The sequence below is a fragment of the Lepidochelys kempii genome, chromosome 7 (assembly GCF_965140265.1).
Source record: "Lepidochelys kempii isolate rLepKem1 chromosome 7, rLepKem1.hap2, whole genome shotgun sequence".
NCBI classification, from domain to species: domain Eukaryota; kingdom Metazoa; phylum Chordata; order Testudines; family Cheloniidae; genus Lepidochelys; species Lepidochelys kempii.
In genome coordinates, this window is record NC_133262.1 from 32,316,416 (window position 1) to 32,330,218 (window position 13,803).

General features: G+C 55.6%; 1 protein-coding gene across 4 annotated transcripts; it reads right to left on the reverse strand.

Annotated features, from left to right (window-relative positions):
• Positions 1 to 123: 123 nt before the first annotated feature.
• SNX15 (sorting nexin 15) lies at positions 124 to 13,440 on the reverse strand. Of its 4 annotated transcripts, none has more exons than XM_073351900.1 (8): positions 13,221 to 13,440; positions 12,439 to 12,603; positions 11,956 to 12,076; positions 10,888 to 11,012; positions 9,860 to 10,121; positions 7,595 to 7,741; positions 7,033 to 7,311; positions 124 to 4,874 (listed from the first exon to the last, which is right to left on the reverse strand). In XM_073351900.1, the coding sequence occupies exons 1-8, from the start codon at positions 13,317 to 13,319 to the stop codon at positions 4,768 to 4,770; spliced, it is 1,305 nt and encodes a 434-aa protein (XP_073208001.1). In that variant the 5' UTR covers positions 13,320 to 13,440; the 3' UTR covers positions 124 to 4,767. The 4 variants fall into 4 exon arrangements, with proteins under 4 accessions (XP_073208001.1, XP_073208003.1, XP_073208002.1 ...); XM_073351902.1 differs by having other exon boundaries at positions 125 to 4,874; positions 12,568 to 12,603; positions 13,221 to 13,439; XM_073351901.1 differs by having other exon boundaries at positions 126 to 4,874; positions 10,897 to 11,012; positions 13,221 to 13,439.
• Positions 13,441 to 13,803: the final 363 nt, after the last annotated feature.

Below are 13,803 nucleotides of genomic sequence, written 5' to 3' on the forward strand. Positions count from 1 at the left end.
CACTCTCCTCCCCGCTCTGAGGAAAGAGCCCAATCGCCCCTCCCCCCAACCAAGGAACCGTCCCTGGGTCCCACAATGCCCAACCCGCCCCGCAGCTTGCAATTCTCCCACAATGCACTGCGCCAGAGGCGGCTTCCTCCCTGCACCGGCAAACGGCCCGTCCTCATCATGTGATATCATCATCCAATCCCAGCCGTGCAGGGCTCCGGGTGGGGAATGCTGCTGTCTAGTCCCTGAGAAGGCCGGGGGGGGGGACGACGGCGCAGTAAAGACCTGGGTTCTATCCCTGGCTCTGGGGGGTGGGCTGTGAGCCAGGACTCCTGGGTTCTATTCCCAGCTCTCCCTTTGGCTCCCCTCTTGACACCGGGAGGGAGTTCTTTTGCCCTCTTTGTGCCTCAGTTGTTCCCACCCAAGTTGGCAGCTGTGCGCTTTGTTTCCTTGCTGCTTGCAAAGTGCTTTGCAATTGTGAGCAGGGAAGGGAACTCCTGGAGCTCCTTCCCCAGCCATCAGGGCAACGGGACCACATCCCTTCCAGAAGAGGAACCTAGGAAGTACCATGCCCGGGGGCCCATTTAGCCTGGTATCCTATCTCCCAGAGCAGCCGGTCCCAGCTGCTTGAAAGGCAGGCGAAGGAGCCCTTCAGTAATGACATAAGTGGATCACAGGGGCAGATTCCTCCTGACCCCCCATTAGTCAGGAGTGAGCTCTTGCCCTGAAGCATGAGGATTTCAGCCTCTTCCCAAAAACTAGGGGACATTTTACTCTTTGCTCTGGATGTTCTCATTATTCAGATCAACATCCAATTCTAGTCTGAATCCCTCTAATTTGGCTTCAATGAGACCTTGTGGCAATGAGTCCCACAGGCGGTGTGGAGACATTGTATGATCAGACCCACATTCCCTAACTCTCTGATCAGAATTCAGTTCAGCCCCCAAGAAAGCCATAAAGCCAGGTTGCAGCTACACACCAGGACACTGAAGAACCAGGGAGATTTCTCTCCATTGACCCACACCCTCCCCAGCCGAACTTTCTCAGACACATGAGGGGTGGGAAATTTACAGGCAAAATACATTTAACACGCAGAATCAAGACTCCTGGATTCTATTCCTGGCTTTGGGAGGGGACTGGGGACTAGTGGTTAGAGTAACAGGGTCAGGACTCCTGGGTTCTATTCCCAGCTTTGGGAGCAGAGTGTGGTTTAAAGGGGGCTGGGAGTCAGGCTTCCTAGGTTCTTTTTCCAGGTTTGGGAATAGAGTGGGATCCAATGGGTTGGGAGGAGGCCAGAGAATCTGGTCTCCTGGGTTCTATTCCCAGTTCTTGGAGCGGGGAGGGGGGGGTTGGGGGGGACGAGACAGGACTCCTGAGTTTTTTATTCAATTTAAAGAGAATCCAACAGACAGCAGCTCTCCAGAACTGTCAGCTCTCCCTGACTCGGAGGAGTCCATCAGAGTAGTTACAAGCCTCAGAAACATTAAAGGATGTACCCTGCCAGTACTCTGCAACTGAGGCACAGAGATGGGAAGTGACTTGCCCAAGGTCACACCCTGAGTCTGTGACAGCACCAGAAATCAAATCCAGGTCTCTGGAGTCCCAGCCCTGGGACCTTAACCACCAGACCTCATAGAAAGGCTCTATCCAATACTTTTCTATGGTAGTCATAGTTGAGAGCCATTAGGAAGGGGACTGAACTCAGGCTCTTCAATGCAATCAGCACAGGCCTCTACCAGATAAGCCACAAGAGAAATGCCATTAGTTGGCAGCAGCGGTAGTAGGCTCTTATCCATTGTGCAGACCAGGTAAAACACAGAGAACCTGGTCATTATGCAAGCAAGGCTGTGAGGCAGAAAGCCCTAAGGATTCCCCCAACAGTTAAGATTACAAATTAAAAATGCCCCCGGAGTAAATAATTCACCCTCTTCTCTTCTTCTCCCAAAACAACAAGACATGCCCCACCCAACATTTCCCCATCTCTGGGTGAGGCTCACCTGCTTCTCTGAACTGAGAGCTGTATTTGATGGGTAGCTAAAGGGATGCAAGATGGAGGACCATGTATTTATAGATTAAGTCCTGCCCAGAGGCAGGATTTACCTGTGGGTGTGTGTGGGGCTAAGAGCTTTACATATAGATGAGAGCCACTAGGCTAGTTCTGGATTGACTGAGGAAGGAGAGTAGAGCTAGTCAGGTAGCAAATCTATATGACCTGGATGAGTGGGGATACAAAGAGTTCCTGGAATAAGAGGAAATGGTGAACCTTGGTATGGCAGGAGGAGCAAAGGGGTCACATAAAGGCCCTGGTTTGTGGGAAATGGAGGGCACACAGAATCCCTGGCATAGGGGAGAGAGGGGAATGGAGGGCATGCACATATTCTGGCCTGGGAGAAAGGAAAAGGGGGGCACACAGAGCACCTGGTATGGGGAGAGGGGTGGGGGGAATCACCATGAGTCATTGAAATAGAGGGCTGTGACCCAAAGACCACTTGATGCCAACTAGCAGAGGGTACAGTGATACATAAGGGTACAAGGATCCCCAGAGTTCACCAGAAAGGTCATGGAAGGTCTCTACTAGAAGCCTGCGTCACACTGATTGTCAAAATAATTGTGAGCTGGATGTATGGAAAACATGAGGAGTTGTGGCTATGCTGAAAATTGTGTTCTCTAGGCCTTGTAGTTAAAGGCAAGGCACTCAAAGCTGTGTGGGAGGCACCTATCTTCCCTGGTTGGGCCATTGTGTGTGCCCCAGGAGAAGTCTGCCAATGCACGGAGTCCAATGAAGAGCTCCTGCAGTCTTCAGAAGGAAATTAACAGGAAGAGGGAAATGGGGGGTGCAGGACGGACCCTGTTTTCAGGAAAAGCTCAAAGGTTTAGTCTGGTATTTCTGGGGTGCAATGAGAAGCCCTGGCATCCCACAATCTGCAAAGACAGACTGCCAGTGGGCTTGAGCTTATGAAAGGGGGATCTCAGCCATGCTGGCTGAAAAGGCTGGGAAAAGGACTTGGGGCAAGCCGTCCTGCAGGAGACGGGGCAACGTCTTGTGAGTTAAGTAAGTCTAGGCATGTGATTATTTTGTTTTCTGTGTAACTGAGATGGTTTCCAATATTCTTCCTGTCCCTCATTTGAGTCTCTCCTCTGCTAATAAAGGTGGTTTGTTTTCACTCTGACTGGCTAAGTGCTGGATGTTCAGCGGAGCAGGGAGCCGGAGCTGACTCTTGGAAGTTGCTGTGTGCTGCTCCCGCGGGCATGGCAAAGCTGAGTGCACCCAGTGGGTCAGGGGCTGGGTGCTCCAGGGCGACAGGTGGAGGAGCTGGGGGTCAGTGTGCACCTGGGGCTGAGCTGTAGAGAGGGGGAGGCTGGGCTTGTGTTGCCAGAGGCGGGGGGCTGCTCCACAGCAGGCACAGACAAGACCCCCTCAGGCGAAGGGCAGGTGGCAGGGAGGTGCCTTGCAGCCTTGGGAGGGCGGTGCCCAGAGAGCTGTGGGGAAAACGGAGGGCAAAGAGCCCTTCTCCGCTAGTCCCCGTTACCCAAGCAGCCTCATGCCCACACCAGTTTCGTTATTGACAGAAGCCTGCTACAGAATGGCCTGCAAGCCTTGTGGTTATAGATTCTGGGTTGTTGTTGTTGCAGGGTCTCTTGCAATCACTGCCCTGTCCGATTGTGCCTCTAGGGGAAAGCCTGAGGGTTAAATCCTGACCCTGCTTTCAGGGGGAAGAGGAGAGGGTACCAGCCCCACAGGACTGATGCAGGGCCCCCTGCTAAGGACAGAGCCCTGGCCACATCCTGGGCTCCGCCAATAGCCCCCTGTGGGCTCCAGTGCTGCTGTGAGAATGAGCCAGCAGCAGTCCCACTGCAGGCTTTCACACCAGTCACCCCATGCAGCTAAGTGAGTGGGGGAGGACAGGTGGTGCAGGTCATGCCCACGTGCAGCAAGAAAGCAGGACCACAGGAGTTCCTCTGTATTCCATTCTCCTCTCCTCCCTTCCTGCTATAGGTTCCTCCATCCCTTTAGTGTGTTGGCCTTGTCACCTACTAGTGGCTGCAACACCGAGGATAAAAGACCTGCTGCTGTCTGAGGGAAGAGCCTTGCTCAGCTCACGTGGGAGAAGCCGAGCCCTTTGACCATTACATTCCCATGTTCAAGTCCCAGGACTCCTGTGGTCTATGCCCAGCTCTGAGAGGGGAGGGGGAACTGGGAGTCAGGCCCCCTGGCTTCTATTCTATGCTCTGGGATGGGAGTGAGGTCTAGAAAACTAGAACAAGAGGGACTGCTGGATTCTATTCCCAGCTTTGCCACCAGTTTCCTATATGACTTTCGGCAAGTCATGTCTCTGTGCCTCAATTTCTGCAAAGTGGGGGTGCTGACCTCTCCCTCTGTGGTTGTGGGGGCTCCAGGGCTTGTTCATCTTTGCAAAGAGCAGGAGCTTCCTGCCCAATGACGATTCAAAGCACAAGCCAAGGCGGCAGAAGAATCACCCACTGTCTGGAGAAGTGCTGTAGACACAAACATCTTTAGTAGTGCAGAGAGAGATTTCCCCCCTTCACCATACAGCCCTGTGTTAAAGCAAACCATGGAGGCTGTGTGAGTGGTGTGTTTCTAGCCAGGACCTGTAGTCCTGCTTCTGAGCCCGGGCGGGGGGACATGAGAGAAAGGCCATAGCTAAGTCACCAGTATGAGAATGCATTGGCCCTAGATCTCTTTGGAAAGGCAGCTAGGGGTTTAGATCTCAGCTCAGCCCCATGTCCTGGTGGCAGGGAGGGGACTTAGATCCTGGCTCATGGCTGAAGATGGGTCAGATGCAGCTGGACCAGCTCTTCGGCCCGATGTAGATACTCGGCTGTCTTCTTTTTCACCGCTTCCCGGCGGGCAGGATCGGGGTCTCCTGGGTAAGGAGAGGGGAAACGCACAGATGTGCCCATGACCGTAAGCAAAGAGCTGGCTCCCTGCACTGAGCTATGGTGCTAGCCCACTCCTCCCTGCAGTGAAATGTATGACACTGAGGGCTTGTCTTCAGCTGCAGAATTAATGCAAGTGCAGAGGTGGTTTGAACTCAGGCTGGCCAGCCCCGGAGGGGGTTTAGGCTAAAACTCCAGGGAGTGAATCTCACCAGCTGCTAGCACGACAACAGTCCAGGGTGACTGCAAGCTAGTGCTGCTCGACGGCAGCTAATCTTTCAGTGCCTTCCCCCAATTCCTCCCCGTCTATGTGCCTGCAAAGGACAGACAGGTTCTCCCCCAATTCACTAGAAAAGGATGAGAGCCACTCAGCTCACTGTGGTAATAAGAACTATGGGATGCCCCCTCCCCCCCCCCGAAATCTTAGCAGCTCCCAGGAGTGGGGCAGACACATCAGCTGAGACGAGGCTAACAATTTGCATGCAATCCTAGAGTTAACTCTGCAGGAGACATTGTCTTGGCATGCTGCCAGCTGGTCCCAAGGGACTGGTGCATAATCTGGGCTGAGGACCAGGGATTTCAGGACCAAGACCCACACCTCCAATCTCGGTGAAATCTCGAGAAAGCAGCTGTGGGTTTGTTCTCTATGCTGGCTTGTTTGGCCACAACAGGCCAGATTAAACGTGGGAGGATCCACACTGCTGTTAGGTAGCCTGAGTTAATTTGCAACCCTCCCATGGAAATAAAAGCCCCCCCCCCCCCCCCCCAAGAATCAGGGAAGGGCAAAGAGCCACAGCAAAATCTGTGCTTAAGACTGAGAGGAAGGGCAGCCCTGGCAAAGGGACATAGGATCAATCTCACACCCTGGGTAACCTTGATGTTGGGTGGCTCTTCCTTGCTCCTGACAGCAGGCTGAGGGTGGCTGGCTCATTGGCAATACCCAGCTGCAGCTGGGAAGCTCTTTGTGGCAGGGACGGGCTGTTCCATGTTTGTGCAGCACCTAGCACACCAGGGTCCCGCACCAGGACTGGGGTGGCCAGGTGCAGCCGCACTCGTGGTTACTGGTCAGGAGAAGGGAGGCCCACCCTGAACTCCAGGGCCTTTCTGTTTGTCTGGCTGGAATGTGGAAACGTATGAAAACTGCCTCCAACCACTTCCAGAATCTCCGGAAATGGTCAAGGTGCCAGCACCCTGCGGCTCTGGGGACAAGGAGCAAACCCCCATTTCCCCTAGAAATTGGTTCACTTGGTGCTGCAGGCAGAGGCTCACTGGCGCCCTCTGCTGCTGTCTGCACCTATCACAGGCAGCAGCTCACCAGGGGGCCCTATACTTTGTTGCTCAGGCAGGCCAAGCTCTGTGTGTTACCCAACTTCTTAAGTGCTAATGGAGGATCGGATGGTGAGGGGTCCAGCTGGGGGTGGAGGGGCGGTAAGGGTCGAAGGCCCTGTCTGGGCAGGGGGCTGGACACAGCCGGAGCAAACGAGGGGCTGGCCAGCAATGGGGCGGGGCCGCTGGCTATACAGCTTGGCCTACCTACACCATGAAGGATGCAATGTTCCAGTAATGACAGCGCTGGCCCAGGCCAATCCCTGGATTGACTCTCATCCCCTCATGTCCCTGTAGGTGAGCAGGTTGGCTGTTGGTTTTCCGCTGTGACGTGGGGAGGGTTGTTCCACCTCAGCTTGTGAGAGCTGCCCCAAGTCCCTGCTTGGGGTGATTTAGGATCCTCCCCGCCCCCCATAGAGAGGGGACCAAGCACGGCCTGATGGAATCAAGGCCTGTGACTCTGCTCTGTGGGGGCAGAAATCGATGGAGGTGTGACACCGCTGATGGGAGGGAGGGTTCCAAATGCAGACACTAATGGGCAGGGGGCTAATAGCTGCTGTGACACACAGACATATCTGGGAGAGTAGGGGAGGGAGCTGGGAGTCAGAACTCCTGGTTTTGATGCCAGGCTCTAGGAGAGGAGTGGAGTCCAGTGGTTAAAGCAACGGGCAGGGGGCCAGGACTCCTGCATTTTGCTCTGGCTGTGCTGCAGACTCCATGCCATGCCTTGTGGGGGATGTCACTTTCCCCTCTATGCTAAGGACGGTACTGGTTTATCAATGAGGTCAGACCAAATGGTTCCCCCACCCCTCCAAGTACCTTGCACCCCCTTCAGCAGGATGTCCACCCCATTGCGGTAGCCACAGAGGGCCCCTGCGTAGTCTTTGGCTGCTTCTCGCTTCAAGGCCAGCGTGATCTCCTCAGTGGCCACTGCCAGGTAGCCTCCAGGGTCCAGTCCCTGTATTGCCTCCTGCTCCGCAGGCTGAGAGATCTGCAGGTCCCACAGGGCATCAGCCGCCAGCTCAATGTCCTGGCCGGGGAGCAGCTCTGATCCCAGGGCCAACGTGGCCCCCTGGGAAAGGCTGGCTGAGCATTGCTCTGAAAGCACAAAGTGTGTGTGTGGGGGAGGCATGTTAAAAGGTAGCAGGGACCCCCTGCCTGCTTCATGAGACTGAAACCCTCCATTCCCCCCCTCCCACTATGGGGAGCACCAGGCAAGCTTCCCACCCCCACATCCTCCACGTGGCCTGAGCCCGCCCAGCTCCCAGAGGAGAAAGCCTCCATGTCCCACTCCCCTGAGCCAGCCAGTGCCCCAATCCTGGGCTTGGATCAGAGCTGGCAACCCCTAGAGATGACCCAGACCCATCTAACCCCCTCCTACCTTCCTTGATGAATGGGTCAAAGAGGGCCAAGTCCTGGTCAGACAGGGGGCCGCGGAGAGGCGACCCGCTCTCCTTCTCCTCCTCCCCCACAGAGGCAAAGAGCAGGTCCAGGTCCTCCTCTGATTTAGCAGCCAGTGCAGGGTCCCCTGATCCAGGCAAGAAGCACAGGAGAAAGTGTGGGTGTCTGAATTGAACCCCACCCTGAGAAGCCAGCCTGCCTACCTGCCCAGGGAGCAGCCCCACCATTAGCTGAGGGTCTGGTGCTCAAGGCCTCAGTTTCCCCATCTGTACAACCAGGAGAATCACCCCGTTTGTCTGTGAGCTCTTTGGGGCAGGGACAGCCTCTCGCCACTGTAATACTACTACTAATGCACCCACCACAATGGGACCACAGGCTTGGCTGGGGCCTCTAGATGCTACTGTCTGATTAATAATAAAGCACACACCCTAATGGGGCCTGTGGGCACTACCCTACTACAACTAATAATGTGCATGCTATAATGGGGTGCAAATCTCAAGCTGGTTTCTAGATGCTACTGTAATGCTACTAATACACAACAGAATGAGGCCCTGATCTCAGCTGGGGCCTCTGGCTGGGACCATAATACACACACTATAATAAGGGCCCAATATTGGATGGGGCCTGTACATGTTACCATAATATTACTAATAATGCACACCCATAATGGGGCCCAGATCACAGCTGGGGTCTCTAGATGCTATTCTACTATGACTGTGTACCTCAGAGTGGGATCCCAATCTTGGTCAGGGCCTCTGTGTTCTGTACTCTACTGTATTCCACCATAATGGAGCCTCTAGGTACCACCATCACATGAATAGTGCTGCTAAGTGCATCTAGGCTGGGCCAGCTGAAGAGCCTCTGCCCGAGGCAGGATAGAGCCTGGGATCCAACAATCTTCACTGGCGAAAGTGATGCCTTTCATTATAGGCTCAGGCCCCTGAGCTGCCTCTTGTCCAGTCCCTCCCTGGTGCTGGGCTGTGACTACAGCTCTTTGTTCCCCGCTCCTGACTCGCCTGCTGTAGCAGCAGAATCCTCCCTCACTCCCCAACCTACGAACTACATGATGCATCATCCCCCGTCCCCCCCTGAATCAGCTGAATGTCATGTGCTCATGGTGCATTGTCCCCTAATCCTGCTCCCTGGCCTGCAGAGAAGAGGAGGCCTAGGATTCTGAAGCACCTGCTGCCCCAATCAGAGCCATGGATGGTCAGTGCCTTTGGAAGCCAAGCCCTTGGCAAGGACAAAGTCCTTCACGGAGATCAAGGCTGCGATTTGTAAAAGGTGTTAAATGCCAAAATCCTCTGGGAGTTGGGGACCTAATTCCCAATTGCAGCCTCCCTACTAGGGAGTGGCTCTTAGCAATTGCACTTGAGACAGCTGATCACTGGGCTGGTCAGTTTCACATATACCGAGATGCAGCATGGGCCAATAGCTAGGGAACAAGGCTGGGCCTCAGGACTCCTGGGTTCTATTCCCAGCTCTGCCACCGACCTGCTGGGTGACCTTCGACAAGTCCCTTCACCTCTCTGTGCCTCTGTTTCCCACCCTTTGTCTATTTAGAGTGTGAGCTCTTCTGGGCTGGGACCATGTAACACAAGGAGCCCTGAGCTCAGCTGGAGCCTGTAGGTACCACTGCAATACTGGTGAGAATGTGCGCATCATAATGGGGCTCTAATATGGAGGGGTCCTCCAGGACCAACCTTAATACTCCTGCTAAGGTGCACCCCATAATGGGGTCCCTTCATGCTCCCACAATATAAATAAGAGTTGCTTAAATCTTTGCTCTGAAACGCAGCTGGCAAGTTTCCCTTCCTGCTCCCCCTGCCATAAGCACAAGGTTGGTCTGTTTGGTTAGCCAGGGTCAGGTTTAAATGGGAAAAAGGTTCCTGAACGTCACAGATCACCAACACAACATTTAATGGCACAATAATGTTTTTGCCCCTCTGTTGTGCCTTTCCGCTGTGGAAGTCAAGAACTTTGCCCATAGCAATTAATTAACCCTTCGCAGTCCTGCTGAGAGGCTGGTCAATATAACTATCCCCAATTTGCAGACTGAGGAAGAGCAGCACAGACAGGGGAAGCAATTTGTCCACGGTCACACCACGAGTCTGTGGCAGGGCCTGAGACTGAACCCAGAAAACCCAGCTTTTGTCACTCGGTCAGACTCCCCTGCTCCCAGAGCTGGGGATAGAACCCGGTCGCCCTGCTGTAACCCACAAAACCAATAGCAAGAATCTCGTACCTGTCTCCTCTCCTTCGTCTTCCCTGTTATGCTCCTCCCCTGCTACTCCCACAGCTCCCCGGGGCACTGGGCTCTGTGGCTCCGTCTGCTCCCTTCGGTGCGGTTCTGGCTCCCCCTCAGGCTCCAGGCTCGGACGTCCCAGCTCTGCCACAGATCTCCGAGCATCATCCCCAGCATCTGTGCCCTCCTGTGGCACTGGGATCAGAGGGGGTGGCAGGATGCGTAGGTCACAGGCCTCCAGGGGCCTCTTTACCTCCCCTCCCTGGGGGAAGGGAGCAGCATGGTAAAGAGGCAGCCAGGGACTAGAGTGCTAGTCTGGCCATGGGGGCAGGGATGGGGTATTAGCCCTGTCTGCTGCCAGGGGAGCAGCGCAATGATGCTTCCCAGGACATTTTGACATGCACAGTGGGGAAGATGGGCACAAATGGGGGAAGTGACCTGCCCAGAACCACATCCCAGTTCGCCACTGACCTGCTAAGGGAACCCAGGCGCCCAGATACCAGCCCCACCCCGTAACCCACCAGATCCCACATCCCTCCCAGAGCTGGGAATAGAACCCAGGAATCCTGACTCCCAGCTCCCACTGTTCTAACCCGCTAGACCAGGGGTTCTCAAACTGGGGGTTGGGACCCCTCAGGGGGTCATGAGGTTATTACATGGGGGGGGGGTCGCGATCTGTCAGCCTCCACCCCAAACCCCACTTTGCCTCCAGCATTTATAACGGTGTTAAATAAACAAAAGTGTGTTTTTAATTTATATGGGGGGGGGGGTCACACTCAGAGGCTTGCTATGTGAAAGGGATCCCCAGTACAAAAGTTTGAGAACCAGTGTACTAGACCCACTCAGTCCTGACTATCATCTTTCAGATGAGTCTCTGCTGTACACTGGGATGGGGAGAATCTCCTCAGCCCAAGCTTTTCATGGGAGGTGTAGAGCAACTGGGTGGGCCGTTGGTACTGCCATGTATGTGAGCAGCTTGATGCATCAGCAATGGACTCGGACCACTCGGTCCCTCAGCCCAGCCCTACCCCATGTACCCTGAAGAACTCCTTGAGCTGGGGGCTGTTGTTCAGCGCAGGAATGTGCACCGTGAACCTCAGCATGGCCTCAGCTGCTTTCCTGCGCTCCTCGATCACCTCGGGCTCAAAGCGGCCTGCAGGAGAGAGCTCCTATTAGCATAGGTCCTGCAGCACAACCCCCTCCCCAGACAGACCATCCAATCCACCTCTACGCCTGTGGTAGATTCCAGCCCACCCACCCCTGCCACTGTCTGGTGGGCATCCCACCTCAATTCACTTCACATGGTATGATCCACTGTGTGCCTCGGTTCTGGGAATTTGGTGCGAGCCCCCCTGCAGCATGCCCTGGCATGACCTTTCCCCTTTGGGGACACCAGCTCCAGTCTATCCCCAGGGCAGGGGACTGGCTGGTTCAGGGTGGCAGGGAATGGGCTATGGGACCTTTTCCTGCTAAGGTGCACCAGCTCTGATCCAGTCCCAGGTCCCTAGTGAATTAGGTCATTCCCATTGGAGGCCCGTTTGGTGATCTGGTTGTGAAGTGACTTGGAGGGTAGGTCCAAGCGCCCCACACCAGCAGTCTCTAGGGGTCCACTGGAGACTCAGGCTGTTGTGCCTGGGGAAATGGGAGGTGGGATGTGTGGATGGCGGGGTGGGGTCTGGGTATGTGGGAGGGGCAGTAAGGGAGCTCTGAGTCTGTGTGGGGACCTATGGGAAGTTGCAGGGTGTTGGTGGGGGGATGGGACAGGGCTGTTGGGGGAAGAGGAGGAAGGGGGCTGTGTGAAAAGAGCTGGGTGTGTGGGCAGATGTTATAGGATGTCGTGGAGCACTGTGGGGAGGAAGAAGCTGTGTGGGAGGATGCGGGAGCTACATGGGGTAGGGGGCTGTGCTGTGAGGATAGGAGGAGTTGGGCATGGGAGAGGGAGCTGTGGTGGGGGGGAAAGGTGGAGGGATGGGGAGAGCAGAGTGCATCTGCGTGTTGGGGGGAGCTCTCTCTGCCACTGCCCCTGCTCTGCGGGCACCCAGATGAATCAGGCTCCAGGGGCTGCTGAGTCCCCTACCCCTTGGGAAGCCCCTTACCGAAGACCTGGGCTTTGGGGAAGGCGGGGAACTCCTCCATGCGCCGGAAGAGGTTGCGGTGGATGTAGGACAGGTCCCCATGCAGCTTCTTGAAGTCACTGTACCGTTTCCAGACAGTGATCTGAAGGACACAAGCCCCCCAAGTGCCCCAGTTAACTAGCCACAGATGTGCTCTAACCCTGCAGCTCCCACAGACCCTTCCCTTATTCCCCAAACTGCAACCCTTCAACTCAAACCCCCAAATCCAAACCTATGGACCCAGCTCCTTCCAGGCTGAACTTTGATGTCAAACTCCTGGATTTCTGTTCCCTAAGGCCCTCCTGAATCTCACCCCCAGACTTCGGTCACTCTGCCCCTGCCCCACAACCTTTGCCATAGGACTCAAAACCCCAAGACAAAACCATCCCCAAAACTCAGCTCCACCAGACCTCAAATTTTGGGACTTTGCCCACCACTGCTGAGCAGCCGTGCATGTGGGCTAACCTGGAGTGGAGACCCCCCCAGAATTCTTTGCTCCCTCTCTTTGAGGACACGGATGGATGGATATGGATTCCTTTCCACCCTTTCTTGGCACCCCTCCCCAGCATGAGCAGATGGGTTTAAAAGAGTCACCTCCTTGACATCCTCCGGTTTCGTCTTCGAAACAAACTAAGGAGGGAAGAGACAAGGAGTCAGTAACTTCCAAGCCAGGAGGAGGAGATGGGGAGAATTAGGGTTAATGAAGGGACCAGCTGAGCGGGGCCATCAGCCAAGGATGTGGGAAATGTGGCAGCCATGGGGTGCAGTGTGGCAGGGGTCACCCCCATGGGACATGGGCAATGTGGGGCATGCCTTTGACCTGTAACATCCGCAGTGCCTAGGGCTTATGGCAGGGCCTCCCACCTGGGACGCCCCTGGGGTGTGGAGAGCTGTGGCAGGTGCTGGCCACGACACCGTCCCACGTGCGGTCTCCCGGGACCCAGGGACACAAGGCTCCCCCTGCAGGAAGCTTCCCTCTTAAAGGGGCCACAACCACGACACGGTTCGACACCCCAAAACGGAGACCCGACAGGGCCCACACGCAGCTCCCCACCTCTTAAAGCGGCTACGCACAGTGTCCTTCCCCCTGAAAAAGCACCAGGGACAAGTCTCGCCCCACGGAGGCCGAGCGAGGTGCCCCCCTCTCATGGGAGTATCAGCAGCCCCTGCTGCCCAGCAGGAAGGCCCTCCCCCTTAAAGAGATCACGCGCAGCCCCCTGGGGAGGGTCCCAGGAGCTGCCCCTCACCTTGGCTGTCACTTTATACTCGGTGTAGCCCTTGGGGTGGCTCCTCGGCTCCGTGACCGTGTAATGCCGCTGGTACTCATCCTTCACCCTGCAGGCCATCACCCTCTTCCCATTGGGGCGGCGGCCCCTTTAAATACTGAACCCGCCCTCCCACACATCGGCAGCCAGCCGCCCAGCGGCTGTGACTGCCACCAGGGAGCGTGGGTTCGCCGAACAGCCACTACGCATGCGCAAGCGATGTAGGCACCTCCCCGCCCATACTACGCACACGCGGCTGGACCTCCTGTCCCCGCCCCAGCCCAGGGAGCGTGTGTAAAGTGCAAGGCTGCAGGCGAGCTGAAAAGTCAAGGGCTCTTCTGGAAAGTGTTACAGGCAGGGTAAGCGGGGAGTTGAGCTTGGAATGGGGAAAGGAATACAGAGGGGCAGACTGGCAGGGGCAAAGAGGTAATTGGGACAGCACTGGTTCTGAACCAGGGGTACACATAGCCCTGGGCGTACACCAAAGACTTCCTGCGGGTACATCAATTCGTCTAGTTATTTGCCTAGTTTTACAACAGGCTACACAAAAAGCGCTAGCAGAGTC